This window comes from Kogia breviceps, chromosome 13 (assembly GCF_026419965.1).
Source record: "Kogia breviceps isolate mKogBre1 chromosome 13, mKogBre1 haplotype 1, whole genome shotgun sequence".
Classification (NCBI taxonomy): Eukaryota; Metazoa; Chordata; class Mammalia; order Artiodactyla; family Physeteridae; genus Kogia; species Kogia breviceps.
This window is the reverse complement of record NC_081322.1, coordinates 37,497,598-37,517,480: the sequence shown is the minus strand read 5'-3', so window position 1 is coordinate 37,517,480 and position 19,883 is coordinate 37,497,598. Positions and strand designations below refer to the sequence as shown.

The window sequence follows — 19,883 nt, the reverse complement described above, 5'->3', positions numbered from 1 at the left end:
TTTGGGAATCGAATTCTGTTGGCTTCAGAGGGAAGAATACCACTTACAGACAAAAAGACCTCCGAAAAAGTGGGCAAAAGGAGATGGTTGGAGAGTCTAGCCACATCTCTTTTTTTAAAGTACCTTTCCTATTTCCCATTAAATCAACAGTGTTTTAACGTGTGAATAGCAAAACTGAATGAGCCCCATTGTTCAACTGGAATACCTCTTTTTTTTTTTTTTTTTTTTTTTTTTTTGCGGTATGCGGGCCTCTCACTGTCGCGGCCTCTCCTGTTGTGGAGCACAGGCTCCGGACGCGCAGGCCCAGCGGCCATGGCTCACAGGCCCAGCCGCTCCGTGGCATGTGGGATCCTCCCGGACCGGGGCACGAACCTGCGTCCCCCGCATCGGCAGGCGGACTCTCAACCACTGTGCCACTAGGGAAGCCCTGGAATACCTTTTCTTTTAAGTTATCTTGTGGCCAAAGCCTGAGGAGCAAGGGTTTCTGGAGAGCCAAAGGATTTCATGAGTCCTCATTTTAAACATACTGCCCTGTGAGCCTGTACTTTGAACAGCTTTTCAGATTTTAATGGATTTGTAAAAATCCAGCCACATTCCTAAGTCTGCATGAATATATGACTTGTGTGTATTTATGACTAAAGTTAATGCTTCAGAAATTGGTGGCAGATAATGGCCACAAACTTTTTTATTGTTTTGGTGCTCTTTGGAGCTGGGTTATTTAAAACAAGTGCACCACATCTTCAGGCTCACCTGACTATACAGAGGTACTGAAGGAAATTTCTGCTGTGTTTTGCCTTTGGTGGATGTTTCAGTGACTTTTTTGAAGGCAGGGGGAGGTAGGGTCATAATAAATACCACTGCAGTGGCTGAAAGACCTTTTCAGCAGAAACCATAAGATGGTTACTTCGAGAAATAAAGGTTTCACATCAGAAGATGTTTTATTGTCAGGGGAACATTTAAAGAATCTGACATTTCCCTGAACCAAGACTCTGTGTCTACAAATGTCACAGTCCAGAAAATTGTGTTTCATCATTCTTATTATAAACAAATGTAGCTTTCTGACTATCTGCAAATTTTGCATTGCCAACTAATTTTTTAACTTATTCTTATAAGGAATAGTCTTTGGGTTTCTTTTCCTTTGAAGTATTGTTTTATGTAAACTAAGATGCAGTTTTCTTTGAATGGATCACCTGCTTTTGAGGTTAGCAGTTTGTCACTGGAAAAAAAAATGTTTGGCTCAGATGCAGAACTTAATTGTTTATGGAAGTTAATTGTAAGGTTTTCTATTTGTAGGAGTGTAGCAGATGATACACTCTGAATAATCTCCCAATTGAAACAACTGAAATGTTGTAAAAAGTTAATAAAGCATCTTACTAAGTATATTGCTAATTGGCACAAAGGAAGAGAAATCATAAAGACCAAAGACAAAATGAAAGCAGGAGTCCTGGGATGTAAGCTGGATTGTCCCAGAATGTTTCTGCTGGGTCTTGAGGCTGAGCTTCCCTTTGGTGGTGGTGTAAGGATTATTGAGAAATAAACCCACCGGTGTTGGAGCCAGGGAGTAGGGGAAAGGCAGGGTATAGTAAGGAAACCTGCCTTGGAGGTTTGTCTCTACCTTGGAGGCAGGATGTGAATTCTCCTAAAACATGAGAAGGGCTGACTTTCACGTGGTTGCAAGTTGAATTGATTGTCTCGATAGGTCCAAAAATCCTCATGCCAAGACTTTAAAGTGCTCCCAGGTTGGTTGCCTCCCAAGAGGCAAACAGAAGCCAAATACAAATCTTGTCTGAAATAGTGTCACTTCAACCCAGGCCTTCAAGAATTCTCACAGATAGTGTTTCAAGGGAAGTCAGTTCACAATCAGAAATCACAGATCAGATGAAGAAATTCACCAGCATGAGAAGTAGAGCCAGCAGGTTCACACCAGAGTGGAATTATCAGATTTCTAATGTAAAAAATGTGTAAATACACTTTAAAAAATAGTGATGCTGCTTTTTAAAAAAAAAATAAATGAGAAGCTTGGAAACATAAGCAAGAAACAAGATATTGTAAATAATGACCAAACCTATTTGGAAGAGGATGAAGTAGAACTTCTAAAAGTAAAAAAATGATTAACATTAAAAATTAAGTTACTAGATTAAAGAAGAGATTAGACATAGCTGAAGAGAGAATTAGTGAAAGTGAATATTAAAAGAAATTACATAGAATGCAGCCCACCAAGAGGTGAAAAGCATATGAGTGGTTAAGAGACACAGAGAAGGGCTTCCCTGGTGGCACAGTGGTTGAGAGTCCGCCTGCTGATGCAGGGGACATGGGTTTGTGCCCCGGTCCGGGAAGATCCCACATGCCATGGAGCAGCTAGGCCTGTGAGCCATGGCCACTGAGCCTGTGCGTCCGGAGCCTGTGCTCCGCAACGGGAGAGGCCACAACAGTGAGAGGCCCACATACTACAAAAAAAAAAGAGAGACACAGAGAAGAGCAAATTGGGGCCATCCAGTCTGCAGAAGACAACAACTGGCCAAAGATGTAAAAATGAAAATTATGTAGCTGTCTTAATATCCAAGTAGACTTCAAAGCAAAATGCATTACTAGAGATAAAACTCTATAATCATAAAAGGTTCAATTCAGTTTTATTTAGATATAATAATTCTAACTGTATATATTATCTAAGAGCATGATTTCAAAATACAGAGAGTAAAAGTTAACAGAAATATAATAATGGACAAATCTACAATCATAGAGAAACATTTTAACAGACTTTTTCTTTGACTGATAGAAAAAATGGCCCTCTAAATCAGTAAATATATAGATTTGAACAAAAGATTAACAAACTACTTAGTAGACATTCTTAGCATATCACAGGGAAAGTCTGCAAAATACACGTTCTTTTTGGTCACATATAGGAACATTTTAAAAACATTTAAGAAAAAATAAATTAGGCCACAAAGCTTTTCTCAACAGGTTTCAAGATTGAAATCATACAGAGTATGTTCTTTGTGTACAGTAAGATTTAACCAGAAGTCAGTAACAATAACCAGAGGATGAATAATCTCGCAAACATAAGGTCAGATATCAAGAATAGAAAGAAATAAGGTGCAAAAGAATACATGTGGTATGGTTTCATTCTATTAGAAGTTCAAAAATGAGGCAAAATTAGACTATAGTGTTTGTGGATGCATGTTAAGGCAGAAAACGAACAAAGAAAAATAAGAAAATGATTATCATAAAAGGGTGATAATTTCCTTCAGGAGGTAGGGCCTTGTTCAGAGCATCGTAGCACAAGAAGTTCCTTCTTGTTCTGTCATCAAAAATATATCAACTGTCCTTAAGTGCTTATTCTTCCAGATGAACTTCAGAATGATGTTGTCAGATTCCCTAAAAAGCTCATTTGGATTTTGGAATTGGAATTGTGTTAAATTTGTAGATTTCTTCTGGAATTATTTGCACCTTTGAAATACTGAGTCTTCCTATCTAAGGATATGGTATGTGTTTCCAGTTATCCAGGTTTTGTTTGCTGTTGTTGTTTTTTAAGATTCCTTAGAAAAATTTTAGAGCTTTTTTCATAGAGTCCACATTTCTTGTTAAACAAATTCTTAAGTATTCATTAATTTTACTTCTAATGTAAATGAGGTCCCCCGTCCCCACCATGTTTTCCAACTGGTATTGCTAACATGTGGAAAGCTGTAGATTTTTTTTTAACTGCCTATCTTATTAGTTTTAATTCCAGCCATTTATTTTAAAATAATATTTGTTGAGGTTTTTGTTATAGGGTAGGTATTAGTCACTTTATAATAATTTTCACATTTACTTACTGTTTCTCATCTACAGTTCAGAAAATGAGGCTCAGCAAGGGATAAAGAGATTGTTCAAGGTCACACAGCTAAATTGTTGTTGGAGCTGGGGTTTTAATTCAGTAATATCTGACTGAAAAACTCTACCATGGGATTATATTTTCCCTGATTAATTTAATTCAACAACAAATTATATAAAGATATTATGGTATAGAGATGAATGAGACAATGAATGTAAAATCGCCAGGAAAATAAATGAACTATCCAAATTAATGTAGCAATTTCATTGTGAAATCGAAGGTAGGAGATTAATTGGAGAATAGCTGAGATCTGGCATTGCCTTTGAGCAGTTTAGAAGTCATAGAGCTTTTTCGTTTATAAAATTTTTGAGATGTCCTCTAAACATTTATGTCTGATACATTATGAACCAGACGTCTTCCCGTGGATTTTTTTTTTAATAGTAAAAGTGACATTTAGTGAGCCGTTTAAATGATGATGATGGTGGACACATTTAAGATTTCTTTGTAGTGGTGACCTTCTCCAGACTAGTTCTTAGAACAGAAGGACTTGAAAGTGTTCGTCCTTGCATTCAACACCAATATTATTTTGCACCTTTGAAGGTGCCACTCTGTCTGGGTGCTAAGTATTAAAATAGTGAAAAAAACAAATTATAAACAAGCAAATTAGGTACAGTTGACCCTTGAACCACTTGGAGGTTACAGTTGGCCCCCTGGATACATGGTCCCTCTGCATCCATGGATTCAACTAACTGCAGATCATGTAGCACTGCAGTATTTACTATTGAAAATAACCCCCTATAAGGGAACCCACGCAATTCAAACTCCTGTTGTTCAAGGCTCAGGTATATATATCTTGAGAGAAGTGCTGTGAAGAAATGATCTGGGTGCAGGTGAGAGGTACCTAGCCATTTGAGAGTGGGGTAGGCAAGGGAAACAGCTTGTGACAAGGCCCTGAAGTGAAGCGTGTCTTAAGGAACCTAACAAAGGCCAGTGTTGCCAGAGGACAGGGAGTGAGGCAAAAGTTGGAACATCTGAGGTTAGCTAAGTGGGCAAGGACTGTAACACGCAGGACCATGGAGACTGAAAGAAGGAATTTGGATTTTATTCAAAGAGCAGTGGGGAAATTTCTAGGAAGGGTACCAACAGGGACCAATTTAGGATATGAAGACATGGTGGTGGCTGCTGCTGAGAAAAACAAGAGTGGCGGTGGGCTGAGCAGGTGGGAAGCTGATGCTGCACACCAGGGTTTCTCAGCCATGTACTGACATCTGGGGCTAGTGGACTCTTTGTCAAAGGGGTATCCTGCGCCTTGAAGCTGCATCTCTGGCCTCTTCCCACTAGATGGAAGTAGTAGCCCTCCTCTCACTTTTCCAAGTTGTAACAACCAGAAGGTCTGCAGACATTTCCAGAAGTCTGCTGGTGGGGGTGAGATCATCCCCAGTTGAGAGCCACTGCTCATAACCAGAGGGAAATAAAGACTTGGGGTGGAGTGATGGCAGTAGAGGTAGAAAGACGTGCTCGGATTTGAGACCCTCCTAGGTAGAAGGGGATGTGCTAGATTATGTGGGGTAATGGGCTGAGAGAATTCTCCACTCTCCTTCATTGCCAGGTTTTTCTGGAAAAACTTCCTTTGAGTTATTTGGAAACCTTAAAATTCACCCACATTCGCCCTTGCTCTTTCTCATGCCTTAGGTCTTCCAAATATTGTGTCTGCTTTGTGTTCTATAGACAGAAAAGGTCCATCCCCCCCCCCCCCCCCCCACATACAAACCACACCATTTCAAACCCTGGAGAGGTGACAGAGGTGCTTGGTCTCTCACCAGGAATCCTGAAGTGGGTGAAACTGATCGACAACTTCGAAGGGGAATATGACTATGTAACCAACGAGGGCACAGTGTTCACGTTCAAGACAAATCGCCATTCTCCCAACTACCGCCTGATCAACATTGACTTCACAGATCCCGAGGAGTCCAGGTGGAAGGTGCTTGTTCCTGAGCATGAGAAAGACGTCTTAGGTAAGAGTACATGCTGCTTGGAAGTTGTGCTTTTGTTTCTGGTAAGAACATCAAGAAGTTGGTGCATCTCTCATTCTCTGGTGACCAGTTACAAGGTGGAAAACCTTCAGCCTCTAATAGTGAAATGTCTCAATAGCGCAACCAGGTGTTTACTGTGTGACCTCTTTGTAGTTAGTACAATACTGTGTGGGGTCTTCAAAAAATTGTGAAGGTGTGAATCCAAACCCTCAAAGGTAGTGCTTTTCTTTTTTTTTTTTTAATATCTGCTGTGTTTGTGTAGTTACTGTCAGATAATAAGCACTAATGTTTAGTTTTTTTTAATCATTTGGATTCAGAATCCTTAGCTTTTAGCTTCTGAATAAACTTTGGCTGTTTATATTACACCTATCATAGATCTTAGGGTGGATTTACAGTCCTCTTCCCAGAAAAGAGAAGAGACTCTTGTCAGAGTTAATTGAAATACATTGCACTTGCTGCTGTGTGCACTGCGCTACAGTAACCTCTTGAGAGCCTCACTTCTTTATCCGTCATGTTTCAGAGTGCCTTTAAGTTCCCATTACTGATTTTCTCAGTGATTTTCCAAAAATGATATACTGCTTTATAAGTTACTTCTTGCCTGAAAGCTGGATTTGATTTAAAATGAGACTCTCTAATTTTGTTACACTTTTTGACCCAAAAGGAGAGTAAGTACGTTCAAGCCAGTGAAGAGTTTGCTTGTGGAGGTGAACTTCTGCTGATGGGTTGAATGGGGATAAAATCTAGGGCCATCCCCAAATGGGAAGGTATAAGGTGTATATAATTAGGAAAATAATTCCTTTTGAGAGCTGCAGAGTGGCCCAGTGTCACATAAAGCAGTCCTGACATGGGCTTTTCAGTGAATTAAAGCGCAAGTATTGGAGTCAGATCCAGGTGCACATCCTGGAAAAGTAAGAACCTCTTCCCCACTGGCTCAAGGCACTGTGCTCTGTGCCTGCAGATATTTCAGCCTGGCCTTGCTTATGGGGGTAGGTCGGAAGGTGGGCAGATGATTACAGCCGAATCTCTGAGTGCTTCCCTAGGGCACTCCCACCGGGCCTTTGCTTGGGCAGTTCCCTTGGCCCTGGAGGAAGTGCTGCTCTGGGTGTTTGCCTGGTATCCCCTTCACTCCTGGGCTTCTGGCTCATCCCTCTGCCTGCTTCTGTAAAGAGGTCTCCAACACCTCAGGCAGTTCTGTCAGACAGGACCCAAGGCAGCCCCATCCATGCTCTTTCCTACACAACCCCCATTTGCAGCCCCAGGGCAGCAGCCCATCCCAGGCTCTTCCACAGTCCATACATGCTTCTCAGCTTTGAATTAGTCAATGGTGCTCTGTCTCTCTCAGGCTGGGGTTTTCCCCAGCAGGGAGGGGGACTTACAGCATGACGGGGGCTCTTTCCAAGGAAATCACTTCACCTGTGTCCTCAAAACCTTCCATTTACTCTCTGACCCTCGTATATTTGGATGAGGGACCCATAAGTCCTAGAACAGGTTTTCTGCCTTTTCCATTAACACCTTCATGCAACTTTGGTAACCTGATGACTTCTGTCCAAACTGAGTCAGAATGTCCCCCTCAAGGGTGGTAAGAGCCAGCATTTAGTGAGTGCTTCCTAAGTGCCACAGGAGGGCCCCTCAGGCCTTGATGGGTCCAAGGAAGACTTGGTGGCACATGTCTTCCTGAAGAGTGAGTGCCCTGGGTGTTTTTCAGGTTCGGGTCAGGTTGGAACAGTGATTCTCATGTAGGGAAGCATCAGAGATACAAATATTTCCCAAGGCATGTGAATTTTCTGCCTTTTAAAGCCCCCCTAAAGCAGTTTTAACTGTACCTTAAGGTGACATCCTATCTCACTTGCAGATCTAATGAAATGCAAGTCAAGGTTATATTTTTATAACCTTTCCTCTAAAAGGTTATAAATTCTTTAGACTGGAAAGGTGAAACCTTCAATATTCACAGAACTCATCAATTCAAAGAGAAGCACAGTTGAATTTGCAGTGTGTCATTAGCACAGAATGCCCTATTGAGAATAAAAACTAGAGATGAGTCGTAAAGTACAGCTGTAGGCGTTTCCAAATTGCCATGCTCCCGGATCGTTGTCAGGCTGGTCGCCCCTCCGCCAGGCTTCAGCCGCTACCCAAAAGGCTCGGGCAGCCCTGCGGCCCAGAGACCCAGTGTGTGTCGTGAGAGCTCAGGAGCAGTGGAAAGTAAGAGGACTTCAGCATTGCTTATGGGGAACACCTGCTGCAGGAGCGACTCTGTGAGCCAGCAGGGCTCGTGTTTGCCTGCTGTGGTGCCCATGAGAAAGCACTCAGCACCTTTCTGGTTGTGGCAGTTGGCAGCAAGCTCCCTGTGTGGCAGCCCAGCTTCACTTGACCAAAGACCAGCTGGCTGGCCTGGGCAGAACTCTGGCAGGAAAGCTAACTGAGCAGAGGAAGCACGGCGATGCAGCCACAGTTTTAGAACAGTACACCCAGCCAGGCGTTAGGGCTGTGCCTCTGAGGTGGGAGAACCACCTTCAGAACACTGGTCCACAAGAGACCCCCCAGCTCCACGTAATATCAAATGGTGAAATTCTCCCAGAGATCTCCATCTCAACACCAAGACCCAGCTTCACTCAATGACCAGCAACGAACAGTGCTGGACACCTTATGCCCAACAACTAGCAAGACAGGAACACAGCCCCATCCATTAGCAGAGAGGCTGTCTAAAATCATAATAAGGCTACAGACACCCCAAAACACACCACCAGATGTGGACCTGCCCACCAGAAAGACAAGATCCAGCCTCATCCACCAGAACACAGGCACTAGTCCCCTCAACTGGGAAACCTACTTAACCCACTGAACCAACCTTAGCCACTGGGGACAGTCACCAAAAACAACGGGAACTACGAACCTGCAGCCTGCGAAAAGGAGACCCCAAACACAGTAAGATAAGCAAAATGAAAAGACAGAAAAACACACAGCAGATGAAGGAGCAAGGTAAAAACCCACCAGACCTAACAAATGAAGAGGAAATAGGCAGTCTGCCTGAAAAAGAATTCAGAATAATGATAGTAAAGATGATCCAAAATCTTGGAAATAGAATAGACAAAATGCAAGAAACATTTAACAAGGACCTAGAAGAACTAAAGAGGAAACAAGCAATGATGAACAACACAATAAATGAAATAAAAAATACTCTAGATGGGATCAATAGCAGAATAACTGAGGCAGAAGAATGGATAAGTGACCTGGAAGATAAAATAATGGAAATAACTACTGCAGAGCAGAATAAAGAAAAAAAAAATGAAAAGAACTGAGGACAGTCTCAGAGACCTCTGGGACAACATTAAACGCACCAACATGCAAATTATAAGGGTCCCAGAAGAAGAAGAGAAAAAGAAAGGGACTGAGAAAATATTTGAAGAGATTATAGTTGAAAACGTCCCTAATATGGGAAAGGAAATAGTTAATCAAGTCCAGGAAGCACAGAGAGTCCCATACAGGATAAATCCAAGGAGAAACACGCCAAGACACGTATTAATCAAACTATCAAAAATTAAATACAAAGAAAACATATTAAAAGCAGCAAGGGAAAACCAACAAATAACACACAAGGGAATCCCCATAAGGTTAACAGCTGATCTTTCAGCAGAAACTCTACAAGCCAGAAGGGAGTGGCAGGACATATTTAAAGTGACAAAGGAGAAAAATCTAGGACCAAGATTACTCTACAGGTAAGGATCTCATTCAGATTTGATGGAGAAATTAAAAGCTTTACAGACAAACAGAAGCTGAGAGAGTTCAGCACCAGCAAACCAGCTTTACAACAAATGCTAAAGGAACTTCTCTAGGCAAGAAACACAAGAGAAGGAAAAGACCTACAAGAACAAACCCAAAGCAATTAAGTAAATGGTAATAGGAACATACATATCGATAATTACCTTAAATGTAAATGGACTAATTGCTCCCACCAAAAGACACAGACTGGCTGAATGGATACAAAAACAAGACCCATATATATGTTGTCTACAAGAGACCCACTTCAGACCTAGGGACACATACAGACTGAAAGTAAGGGGATGGAAAAAGATATTCCATGCAAATGGAAATCAGAAGAGAGCTGGAGAACCAATTCTCATATCAGACAAAATAGACTTTAAAATAAAGACTATTACAAGAGACAAAGAAGGACACTACATAATGATCAAGGGATCGATCCATGAAGAAGATATAACAATTGTAAATATTTATGCACCCAACATAGGAGCACCTCAATACCTAAGGCAAATACTAACAGCCATAAAAGGGGAAATCGACAGTAACACAATCATAGTAGGGGGACTTTAACACCCTACTTTCACCAATGGATAGATCATCCAAAATGAAAATAAATAAGGAAACAAGTTTTAAATGATACATTAAACAAGATGGACTTAATTGATATTTATAGGACATTCCATCCAAAAACAACAGAATACACATTTTTCTCAAGTGCTCATGGAACATTCTCCAGGATAGATCATATCTTGGGTCACAAATCTAGCCTTGGTAAATTTAAGAAAATTGAAATCGTATCAAGTATCTTTTCTGACCACAGCGCTATGAGATTAGAAATCAATTACAGGGAAAAAAAAATGTAAAAAGCACAAACACATGGAGGCTCAACAATGCGTTACTAAATAACCAAGAGATCACTGAAGAAATTAAAGAGGAAATAAAAAGTACCTAGAGACTAATGACAATGAAAACACGACAATCCGAAACCTATGGGATGCAGCAAAAGCAGTTCTAAGAGGGAAGTTTATAGCTATACAAGCCTACCTCAAGAAACAAGAAATATCTCAAATAAATAACCTAACGTTACACTTAAAGGAATTAGAGAAAGAAGAACAAACAAAACCCAAAGTTAGCAGAAGGAAAGAAATAATAAAGATCAGAGCAGAAATAAATGAAATAGAAACAAAGAAAACAATAGCAAAGATCAATAAAACTAAAAGCTGATTCTTTGAGAAGATAAACAAAATTGATAAACCATTAGCCAGACTCATGAAGAAAAGAAGGGAGAAGACTGAAATCAATAGAATTCGAAATGAAAACGGAGAAGTAACAACTGACAGTGCAGAAATACAAAAAATTATGAGAGATTACTACATGCAACTCTATGCCAATAAAATGGACAACCTGGAAGAAATGGACAAATTCTTAGAAATGCACAACCTGCCGAGACTGAACCAGGAAGAAATAGAAAATATGAACAGACCAATCACAAGCACTGAAATTGAAACTGTGATTAAAAATCTTCCAACAAAAGCCCAGGACCAGATGGCTTCACAGGCGAATTCTATCGAACATTTAGAGAAGAGCTAACACCTATCCTTCTCAAACTCTTCCAAAAGATAGCAGAGAGAGGAACACTACCAAACTCATTCTATGAGGCCACCATCACCCAGATACCAAAACCAGACAAAGACATCACAAAGAAAGAAAACTACACGCCAATATCTCTGATGAACATAGATGCAAAAATCCTCAACAAAATACTAGCAAACAAAATCCAACAGCACATTAAAAGGATCATACATCATGGTCAAGTGGGGTTTATCCCAGGAATGCATGGATTCTTCAATATATGCAAATCAATCAACGTGATACACCATACCAACAAACTGAAGGAGAAAAACCATATGATCATCTCAATAGATGCAGAAAAAGCTTTTGACAAAATTCAACACCCATGTATGATAAAAACCCTGCAGAAAGTAGGCATACAGGAAACTTTCCTCAACATAATAAAGGCCATAGATGACAAACCCACAGCCAACATCATCCTCAATGGTGAAAAACTGAAACCATTTCCACTAAGTTCAGGAACAAGACAAGGTTTCCCACTGTCACCACTCTTATTCAACGTAGTTTTGGAAGTTCTAGCCACAGCAGTCAGAGAAGAAAAAGGAATCCAAATAGGAAAAGAAGAAGTAAAGCTGTCACTGTTTGCAGATGACATGATACTATACATAGAGAATCCTAAGGATGCTACCAGAAAACTCCTAGAGCTAATCAATAAATTTGGTAAAGTAGCAGGATACAAAATTATTGCACAGAAATCTCTGGCATTCTTATACACTAATGATGAAAAATCTGAGAGTGAAATTAAGAAAACACTCCCATTTACCATTGCAACAAAAAGAATAAAATATCTAGGAATGAAACTCCCTAAGGAGACAAAAGACCTGTATGCAGAAAATTATAAGACACTGATGAAAGAAATTAAAGATGATACAGATAGATGGAGAGATACACCATGTTCTTGGATTGGAAGAATCAACATTGTGAAAATGACTCTACTACCCAAAGCAATCTACAGATTCAATGCAATCCCTATCAAACTACCACTGGCAGTTTTTACAGAACTAGAACAAAAAATCTCACAATTTGTATGGAAACACAAAATACCCCGAACAGCCAAAGCAGTCTTGAGAATGAAAAATGGAGCTGGAGGAATCAGGCTCCCTGACTTCAGACTATAGTACAAAGCTACAGTAATCAAGACAGTATGGTACTGGCACAAAAACAGAAATACAGATCAGTGGAACAGGATAGAAAGCCCAGAGATAAACCCACACACTTATGGTCACCTTATCTTTGATAAAGGAGGCAAGGATATACAGTGGAGAAAAGACAGCATCTTCAATAAGTGGTGCTGGGAAAACTGGACAGGTACATGTAAAAGTATGAAATTAGAACACTCCCTAACACCATACACAAAAATAAATTCAAAATGGATTAAAGACCTAAATGTAAGGCCAGACACTATCAAACTCTTAGAGGAAAACATAGGCAGAACACTCTATGACCTAAATCACAGCAAGATCCGTTTTGAGCCACCTCCTAGAGAAATGGAAATAAAAACAAAAATAAACAAATGGGACCTAATGAAACTTAAAAGCTTTTGCACAGCAAAGGAAACCATAAAGAAGACAAAAAGACAACCCTCAGAATGGGAGAAAATAGTTGCATATGAAGCAACTGACAAAGGATTAATCTCCAAAATTTACAAGCAGCTCATGCAGCTCAATAACAAAAAAACAAACAACCCATTCCAAAAATGGGTAGAAGACCTAAATAGACATTTCTTCAAAGAAGATATACAGATTGCCAACAAACACATGAAAGAATGCTCAACATCATTAATCATTAGAGAAATGCAAATCCAAACTACAATGAGATATCACCTCACACCGGTCAGAATGGCCATCATCAAAAAATCTAGAAACAATAAATGCTGGAGAGGGTGTGGAGAAAAGGGAACACTCTTGCACTGCTGGTGGGAATGTAAATTGATACAGCCACTATGGAGAATAGTATGGAGGTTCCTTAAGAAACTACAAATAGAACTACCATATGACCCAGCAGTCCCACTGCTGGACATATACCCTGAGAAAACCATAATTCAAAAAGAGTCATGTACCAAAATGTTTATTGCAGCTCTATTTACGATAGCCAGGACATGGAAGCAACATAAGTGTCCATCAACAGATGAATGGATAAAGAAGATGTGGCACAGAGATACAATGGAATATTACTCAGCCATAAAAAGAAATGAAACTGAGTTATTTGTAGTGAGGTGGATGTACCTGGAGTCTGTCATACAGAGTGAGGTAAGTCAGAAGGAGAAAAACAAATACCGTATGCTAACACATATATACGGAATCTAAGAAAAAAAATGTCATGAAGAACCTAGGGGTAGGATGGGAATAAAACACAGACCTACTAGAGCATGGACTTGAGGATATGGGGAGGGGGAAGGGTAAGCTGTGATGAAGTGAGAGAGTGGCAGGGACATTATACACTACCAAATGTATATTAGATAGCTAGTGGGACAGCCGCATAGCACAGGGAGATCACATCTGTGCTTTGTGACCACCTAGAGTGGTGGGATAGGGAGGGTGGGAGGGAGGGAGACACAAGAGGGAAGAGATATGGGAACATATGTATATGTATAAGTGATTCACTTTGTTGTAAAGCAGAAATGAACACACCATTGTAAATCAATTATACTCCAATAAGGATGTTAAAAAATAAATAAATAAAGTACAGCTGTAAAGTAAGAGCTTTTATTAACGACAGTCTACAAATCACCTTGTCCTTTTCTTATTCACTTTGTTTTGGAATTCTGATGTACTCGTAGTTAACACAGATTGATTATTTTTGGACAGAAATAATTTACTTCAGTTTTTTTCCCCTTACTTTCCTTAAAACATTAAAGCCACATGAAATATATTGCTTGATTGAAGCACTTAAAAAGTCATATTGGATGAGCAAATTACTTTCAGGTGTAAGTTCTTCCTTATATCCTGACTTGAGGAAAAGTTTGCGGTAGTAATCTGAACCACCCGATGAGACTGAGGTCCCTGGTGATCCTCAGAGCTCCCTCTGGCCGGTGTCTTGTTGATCATTGATAACGATGTATGCGTGAACTACTAGTTTCTTGAGTTTAAAAATAAGCAGTGTCAAGAGCCCCTTGCCCTGCATCCCACCATGAAACCCAAGAAAGGCTTTTCTTTTCCATGCGCTAGAGCTGTTCCCTGCTGCCCTGTCCTTGCTTCCATTTACTAAAGCATCTCTCCCTCTGGATGGCCTGTCCTTAGCACTGGCCCATCTCGTCCAGAGCACGACAGATTGTGTTTGGTGCCTGCCCCCCTGCTTTCTCCTTTCCTCCTCTGCTCACTCACCTCCGCTCTCCCAGCTCCGTCTCGGATGGTACCATCACTGGAGCTGCAGCTCTGGACACCAAGGGGCCTCGTGTCTCTGCCTCATTTTCCTGTCCCCACACTTGCCACGTCCTGGTGAGTCTTCCTGGGAGATGCCTTTTGTTTCTTTGCCCCCTTCTCCAGACTTTATCCCCAGCTTGATGTGTTCTGCCTGGCTTCTTACAGTTGTGTATTCGGGTCTCCCCGCCACCCTCTGTGTACCTCTGTTGTTCTCTGGTCAGTCGTCGGATGCATACATCTGATGTCATCTTTATGTGTGTCACCCTTCTCTCCAACAGTAGCTCCTCAGTAACGGCTGAGTCAGAAAGGCCTAAACTCGCCCCTACCTGGCTCACCCAGTCCCCCATCAAACCACCACTACTGCCCCCGCCCACCCCCGAATGGAACAGCGGTTTTCTTCTTCTTGAAAATTGATCTCTACCTCGTTCTTTCTCCCATTCTCCCTCCCTCGCTCCCTTCCTTCCTGCTGTTGGTTCATTCATGTTCCTTTTCTCTCTCCTCATCCCCAGCTCTGGCTTTCATTCCTTGAGTCATGTTTTCCCACCTTCTCTTCCCCCAGAGAGCTGTCCTGTTCCCGACACCACCAGGCCCCCCGCCTTCACACTCCTGCCCTCCAGACATAATTCAGCATTTGCTCAAGGGCTCTCTCTTTTTTGGGGTCCCAACCAACCACTCACCCACCTTGTTTACAAGTTACTACTTGTATTTTTACGTGACTGTGTCTCAAGGGCAGAAATGACCTCATCTTCTTGCTGGTCCGTCCAGCACCCTGTAGGGTATCTGGCACATACATTTACATTTACATTTAATACAGTTTCGTTGAATAAACAATCCTGACAGATGTGGATCATGATTCGGGCTTTGTTGTTTTCCTTCTTATACCTCCTATAGCATGATATTGGACACAAAATAGGTAAGCAGGGTTATTTGTATTACACACATTATCTAGATCATCAAAAGCTCCTGGCCCCAGGTGGAGAATATCTTGTTACCTCTGGAGATGATGGTGGCAGTGATTTATTAAAGGGATATGCTGAAAACATGATGCATGAATAACACCAATTATAAAATCACTTGTAAGTCTCACTGCCGCAGAGCACAGCATAGAACTCAAGGACTATTGTTCGGTGAAATGAGTATGTTTTGGGTTAATTTTCAAAACTACATTATGCTTTATCTATTGTTATCTTTTCAGAGTGGGTAGCTTGCGTCAGGTCCAACTTTTTGGTGTTATGCTACCTCCATAACGTAAAGAACATTCTGCAGCTTCACGACCTAGCCACCGGTGCTCTCCTCAAGACCTTCCCGCTTGAGGTCGGCAGCGTCGTGGGGTACAGCGGTCAGAAGAAGGACACCGAAATCTTCTATCAGTTTACTTCCTTTTTATCTCCAGGTGAGAGTCTTTCCACCAATGTTGTCCAGTTTAAAAATCAGACTCACGTTTGGGTTTCTTGTGAGAAAATAGAAATATAATGCTGTGTTATTGAAAATCACATATGCTGTATTACAGCCAAAATTACTTAGTGGGAATAAAACAGTAAAACAGATGCTCAGAACAAAGGGAAACGTGAACACCTAAAACCACACTCTCGTTAATCTTCTATCCTGAGTCTCTCTTCCAGGGACAGGCCCATCTGTTGTTCTAGGTTGATTTGAAAAATTAGTATGAACAAGTATAACCTTAGAGTCAGCCTTTGGTCTGCAAAACACACACAGTGCAAATAACTAAAAGTGTTAAATAAAAATCTATAGTCACATCTGACATTAATAAGTTGTTTTAAAACTGAGAATAAATTCTGCTCTTGTTAAACTGGATTAAAATGTAATTGTGAAAGTTTAGTCTTACATCATATGGGGGGGGGTAATTTGTTGCTTGGTTCTAGTAGAAAAGGAAACACATGTAAATTGCAATTTTATGGTATCAGTTAATTTTCCCCAAAGTAAACATAGCTCTCTGTATAACTTTTTTTTTTTTAAGTTGGTCACACTCATTTTGCTTGTTTTGGTTTTCTCCCATTTCTCCACTTGGCTGCAGTGTTTCTGTTACAGCCGAAGCCATAACACATACCCTGATTTGTCCCAGGAGCCTGGCTCAGTTGGCAGTTTGCAGTTGACTGGCTAGACCCTATCCTGAAAGCAATCTGGCTGAAAAGATGTCTGCACTTTCCTTGTTTGTTTTTTGAGCTCCTTCATCGTCCCTTTTTGTCCTACCCAGTTTTATTGCAATAGTTTGGTCCTCAGCAGATAAAGCAGACGTAGGGGAGAGCCCAGCAGGTGCAGAAGTGGCCTTGTCCTCCTCCTGGGGTTTGGCAGATGACAGTGATGCCTGATCCACTTTTTTTTTTCGTGCCTCAGAGTCACAGAGCAGGCAGTCTTTAAGGAATCGTATCGTCGTGACAGGTTGCCGTCAGGGTTATTGAAACCAAAAGAATGATGCCCTGTACATAGGGCTGATGGTACATCTGGAACACCTAGCAAGCTTTACTTGCCCATGTGCCTTTCAGAGGATCTCATAGAGATGTGGAAACCATGCTCAGGGCCAGGAGTCTGGAACTGACAGGTCAAGAACCTCACGTCAGGGTGTCTCGAGCCTCACCCCTCCTCCCCTGGGGCTTGGGGGGCAGTGGCAGCCAGTGGACAGGAACCGAGAGAAATAGCTTTCCTCCAGATAGCCATTCTCAGCCACTGCCATGGGATCCACACTTTATTTCCTCAACTTACACTGGTTCCAGAAATTTCACTTTGGAAAACCTCATAGCCTTTAAACAGTGATAATGGATAAAGGGCAATGAGGAGAACAGAGCAGGGCTGACTCACCTGCTCTTCATATAGGCCAGAGTCCCCAAAGGCCTGTAAACCACGTTCAGTGACCCCACGTGGCCATTTATTTCAGGAACAAGTTCGTCATTACCCAGGGATGAAAGGGCTCATTGTCCCAGCGTAAAATGATGAGTTCTGTACCAAGCAGTGAAATACTATCCGTGACTGTGGCCGTGAAGTTAGGAAAGAGAAGTGTGTTGTTAGTTCTGTATGGACAGGTAGCTCCTGAGCAAGCTTTAATTTGTTGCTGCAATGCTTTGTTCTTCTCCTTTGTCTTTTCTTATTCATTTTGCCTCCTGCTCTTTCTTTTCTCTCCTTCATGTAATTTGATATCTAAAACCAGAGAACGGGGCTTCCAGGCTCAGGCCTTCTTATCCAAATGTAAAAATGGCCATCAGATAATTACACTAGATTCCTTGAAAGCAGGAATGGCAATGTGTACATATACATGCCCACATACATGCACGTCCGCTCAGAGGCTGTCTGGCGCTGGTCTCTGAAGATTGGCTGTCCACTACTGCAGTAAACAGCAGAGGCACTAAATTATAAATAAAGCCCTGGGGTGAAAAATACCTGCAGTGCCAGCTGCTGTGGACACGTGGTATGTCTGGCAGGTGAACACCAGCTGACTGTTTCCCATGGAGGTATATGGTGAAGACACGTCTCGAGCCAAGCCATTTGTACCTTGAGTCGCACTTGGAAGAAAAGAGGCAGCCAGGGCAGTTTGGAGCACGATGCACTTATTCCCTGTGGCTCAAACCACTTAGTGGTCGAGCTGACTGATTCTGTAACTCATGGAACCTTGTAGGGTTGCCTAAGGCTAACTCCAGACTTGCATGTGTTGTAATAATCCAGTATAGGCGTCCCAGTTGCATGGCTCTGAGAGACAGGGAGAAGAAATCAAAGAACCTTTCCCAGGCTCTTTGGGAAAGGCATAAAAAGGTTTCAAGACTTTATTTTTTTAGAGCAGTGTTAGGTCTACCGCACACCTGAAGGGCTGGTACAGAGATTTCCTACGCACTCTCTGCTCCACACGTGCACTGTCTTTGCCGTCATCAGCATCCCTGCTACAGGGTATATCCCCTGTGACAACTGATGAACCTGCATGGACACACATCATAGTTGCCCGAAGTCCATGACTTACCTTAGGAGTCACTCTTGGTGCTGCTGTACATTCTAAGTTTGGAGAAATGTATGATGACGTGTATCCATCATTATGATACCACGCAGAGTATTTTCAGTGCCCTTAAAAGCCTCTATGCTCTGCCCTCCCCCCGCCAAGCCCCTGGCAACCACTGATCTTTTCACTATCTCCATAGCTTTGCCTTTTCCAGAATGTCATGTAGTGGACTCAATAGATTATGTAGCCTTTTCAGATTGGCTCCTTCACTTAGTAATATGAGTTTAAGGTTGTTCCGTGGCTTGATGGCTTATTTCTTTTTAGCACTGAGTAATAGTCCATTGCTTGGATGTCCCACAGTTTATTTACACAGTCACCTACTGAAGGGCATCTTGGTTGCTTCCAACTTTTGGCAGTCATTAATAAAGCTGCTGTAAACATCTGTGTACAGGTTCTTGTGTGGACATGTTTTCAACTCCATTGGGTAAACAACCAAGGAGTGCAAACAGTTTTTGAGAGACTTGTTTTAGTTTGTGGGTTTTTTTCTTTCAATAACCTTAAAACCCAACCTAGAATCGGATGAAACAGTATCTACGTGGGTCATCTTCACAAAGTTCTCTTGCCTTCTTTTTGCATATCCGATTTTCCAGATTCCTCTGATGATTCTTTTGCAACCTCTGGGGTTGCCCCTTCCTCCTAACTCCCATTTCTTTCACCTCCTTACATTTATTCAGATTATATATAGCAGGAATATTCAAGCTGATTGTCCCTGCCTCTCTCCTATTGCTAGAATAGCCTTGTTAAAACACTGTTTTCATCAGGAGACCCATCTCCTCAAGTCCAGACACCTCGTGTGGTCTTAAGGGAATTCCACAATTCTGTTCTCTTTTGCCCTTAAACTTTGAAATTATTCCCCAGAGATCACATGACCAGTCCTCTCTGATTCATGATTCTAGGATGGTTTCTCCAATCCCTTCCCCAGTCCTTGTGCTTAAGCAAACCAATTCAGACAGGACACAAAGCATCATTAGACTACCGGAATTCATGTTACAGTGTGAATATGCAGTGGGCTAACCTGGACTGACCCCGATGGATCTATAAATAGAAAGTATCCATCAAATATATTAAGTACCAGTACCTTTAGGTTTAACCCAGCCTCCCCCAAGGTGCCACTTCTGCCCCAAACAGAAGAATTAAAGTCAGGCACTTGGCACCCTTTCTCCCAACAGTAGCCAGCCCGTGTCCTCTACTTATTTCATTCTGCCGTTGGAGGCTTTGCTGTCTCAATTTTTAGAGATAAACAGGCATTTAGAGTGTGTTTCCTACTCACTGTCTTTCACTGGGGTCAC

General features: G+C 41.6%; 1 protein-coding gene across 1 annotated transcript in view; it reads left to right on the top strand.

The window, feature by feature from the left end:
• Nucleotides 1-19,883, top strand: part of PREP (prolyl endopeptidase) — a 142,967-nt gene that overhangs the window by 60,316 nt on the left and 62,768 nt on the right. The window contains exons 8-9 of the mRNA XM_059083658.2: nucleotides 5,635-5,826; nucleotides 15,790-15,987. Coding sequence (XP_058939641.1) covers nucleotides 5,635-5,826; nucleotides 15,790-15,987 — 390 coding nt within the window. The remainder of the gene's footprint in view (nucleotides 1-5,634; nucleotides 5,827-15,789; nucleotides 15,988-19,883) is intronic.